Here is a 3619-nt window from a genome sequence, read left to right as displayed (position 1 = left end):
TTTGGGCTGGTCTTCGGGCCGGGTCCAACCTGACCCATGTACAGGTGTATATATATATCAACTATGTGAATTCGATTTTTAAAGATCATGGCATTGTTTTATTTAATTTTTAATTTTTATTTTTTTGAGAAAACGTAATAATAAAAAAAGATGCCAAGACTAGGGAATCATGCAGGGGAGAAGCTCAATTTACCCGAGATCTAAGCATCTTTAGTCTATAAAAAGGGCAAAGTAGCGAAGAAATTTCAACATTAGCTTTGCAAATGGAGCTGTTGAATGTTGCTATACTTTCCAGCAAACCATTGTTTCTATCTATGATTCTCCTTTTCTCGCTTTTGATTTGGCTTAAACTAGCAAAAAGGAAAACACTTAATTTGCCTCCATCACCCCCAAGGCTACCAATTATTGGCAACATCCATCAACTTGGCAAACTTCCCCACCGCTCTCTCCGAGACCTCTCTAGGAAATATGGTTCTCTCTTACTTCTACAGTTGGGGTATAACCCGACTGTAGTGGTTTCATCAGCTGACATCGTTAGAGAAATTGTGAAGAACCATGACATTGTTTTCTCCAACAGACCAAGGACCACAGCTGTAGATATCTTGTTCTACGGATGCAAGGATATGGCTTTCGCACCCTACGGTGAGTACTGGAGACAAGTTAAGAAGATCAGTGTTGTTGAGCTTTTCAGCCACCGAAGAGTGCACTCCTTTCAGTTTGTTAGAGATGAAGAAGTTGAACTTCTTATCAAAAAAATCCGTAGTGCTTCTCTTAAAGGACAGTCTATTAATTTGTCAGAGATGCTTACGTCCGTTTTCAGTAACATAGTGTCTCGATGTGTTCTTAGTCACAAAAGTGAAGATGAAGATGGGTGCAGCAAGTTTGGGAAGTTGGCCAAAAGGCTGATGATTCTCTTCACAAGTTTCTGTATTGGCGATATGTTTCCTTACTTGAGGTGGCTAGATGTGGTTACTGGATATATTCCAAGTTTGAAAGCAGTAAACGAGGAATTTGATGCATTCTTTGACCAGGTACTTCAGGAGCATAGAGCTCTTGAAAGTGATGACCAAGTTTCCGATAGAAAGGACTTCGTTTCTATCATTATGCAACTCCAAAAGGATGGCATGTATGAGATGGACCTCACTCAAGACAACATCAAAGCAATCTTACTGGTTATTATTCAACAATATTGTTTCCATTCTTTTTTTTTTTCTTTTTTCTTTTTCTGCGCCTTGGTTTGATCTGAAATTTTTAATTTTGATAAACTCAGGACATGTTTGTAGGAGGAACTGATACCTCTACAACCACAACCGAATGGATGATGGCTGAGCTTTTAAAGCATCCAAATGCAATGAAAAAGGTCCAAGAAGAAGTGAAAAATGTGGTGGGAAACAAGTCGAAGGTGGATATGGAAGATATCAGTAAAATGGAATACTTAAAATGTGTAATCAAAGAAACTTTAAGATTGCATCCGGTAGCTCCTCTTCTAGCTCCTCGACGAACATCTGCGAGTGTCAAATTGGGAGATTACCACATTCCTTCAGATACCACGGTCTTGATTAATGCATGGGCCATTCAGAGAGATCCCAAATGGTGGGAAAAACCAGAAGAGTTCATACCAGAGAGGTTCGAGAATAGCTCCATTGATTTCAAAGGTCAAGATTTTCAGCTCATCCCATTTGGTTTCGGAAGAAAGGGGTGCCCTGGGATGCCATTTGGAGTTGCTTCTGTCGAGTATGTGATGGCCAACCTCCTATATTGGTTTGACTGGAAGTTGCCTGCTGGTCAAAATGCTAACAACTTGGATATGACTGAGCTCTACGGCCTCACAGTTAACAAGAAAATCCCTCTTCATGTTTTTCCTATATCTCACACATCATTTTAGATATTGTGTGTATATACATATATATATATATGTACACACTATGGTTTTAGGCTTTTTAGCTCTTTCTTTTTGTTGATGAAGAATACAGTATTGTCGATGGTTTTTGTTGTGTTAGTCTTCAAGTTTTTACTTGCATAAAGTTTTTAAATTTTTAGTGTTTATGTTGTTGTTTTTAATAATATAATATTTAAAGTTTTAACTTAAATTTTCTTTCTAAAAATACTGTAATGTAATTTATTTTTGCATCTAACACATGATTTATTGTGTTAAATACATCAAAGACACGTAACACTTTTAGCTTTAATTATATTCGTCGCTAATTATACTAGGGTTTTCAATTTACCTGAAAAAAACAGCTAGGGTTTTCGACATCTTAATATTTTAATAAAGATTGATTTTTTTCTTGAAAAGTAAAGACAAAATTAATATTAAAAAGGCAAAGGAGAAGTACACTAGGAATGCACTGGCATAACATGAGCAGGTGAGCACGAGCCAGCTCAAATATCAGCAACATTAGACTGCACTAAATTCAATTCAAGGCTCCATAAGACTTCAAAAACTTTGCTGCAAGCCATCAAAATTGCCCCAACACCTCGAGACTAGGATAGTTCACGACCCATTTGCCTGTTCGTTAACAAAATAAAAGGACTTGGAGCATCAGCTTCCAAGTTTGGTTTGATCTGATTTGTTTTAGATCAACATTCAAATGGTGTTTTTACAATTTGCAAGTACACTTTAGAGCTAAATAAATCTTTATTTATATATTACGAAATATTCACGTGGGAGACATAAGAAAAATATAAATAATGGTATTGTTTATTAATGTTAGTAATGATAAGAAATAGCAGTAACTATTCTATTCATCTTTCGCAGATTCAGAACGTTATAGATTTAGGATTGGAATTTTATAATTTGTGTTGGTACAAATTTGAAGGAGAAGCAGATGCTATTATTAACAAGTACTTTTAAATAGTTGATTGTGTGTGTCTTGCCCCATCGCATCATTTGCATGTGAGTAACTACTGTTTCTTCAACGTTGTTTCAACCCTGGATTGATTGGATAAAAAATTAATTGGGTATCGATTTGATGAATTTATATCATCTAGTTTAATGTTTTTTATTTTTTGAATATTTTTATAATTTTACATCGACTAGATCGATTGAACCGGAAATTGATAACTTAGCTGATTTGACAACTCTACTTATAAAAATTTTAAATTTAATAAAAAAATTATCTCTTAAATTGAAATTAAACAAAAAATTTTAATGACAGAGAAAGAAGAAATAAGTTGATTGAAAATTCAAATAAGTTGCTATTACTCTCCCAGAATTCCGTACTTTAATATTCTTTAACTTGAAAATGTATACTAAAATTAGTATGGTAAGTTATAGGTTTATTTGAATTTTTATATTCATTCATTTCTCATTTTTTTACATCATTCGTTTGTCAAGTTAACAATAGTGAAATAAATTGAAGGGGAAATTAGAATTAATAAATAAATATTTTCTTTGTTTTCCTAAATTTTATTGGTTTTTTTTTTAGATTAGATTTGAATTTTCTCGTATCAAACAATTTCAATATAATCTTCCACCCTCCCCCATCATTTGGTATAAGAATTTGGTGTTTTAAAGTTGTTTCTTTATGTTAAATAAACTGTTTTCACCCATTTTGCTTAAACAACCTCTAAGAAAACTTGTTTTTACCTTAAAATTTTTTTGAAAAACATTGATTTC

General features: G+C 33.7%; 1 protein-coding gene across 1 annotated transcript; it reads left to right on the top strand.

The window, feature by feature from the left end:
* Nucleotides 1-263: 263 nt before the first annotated feature.
* LOC107915586 (cytochrome P450 71A1) lies at nt 264-1885 on the top strand. Its single transcript, XM_016844722.2, has 2 exons — nt 264-1172; nt 1271-1885. The coding sequence occupies exons 1-2, from the start codon at nt 264-266 to the stop codon at nt 1883-1885; spliced, it is 1524 nt and encodes a 507-aa protein (XP_016700211.2).
* The last annotated feature ends 1734 nt before the right edge of the window (nt 1886-3619 follow it).

This window comes from Gossypium hirsutum, chromosome D10 (assembly GCF_007990345.1).
Source record: "Gossypium hirsutum isolate 1008001.06 chromosome D10, Gossypium_hirsutum_v2.1, whole genome shotgun sequence".
In the NCBI taxonomy this organism is placed as follows: Eukaryota; Viridiplantae; Streptophyta; class Magnoliopsida; order Malvales; family Malvaceae; genus Gossypium; species Gossypium hirsutum.
This window is presented reverse-complemented; position numbering and strand designations above follow the sequence as displayed.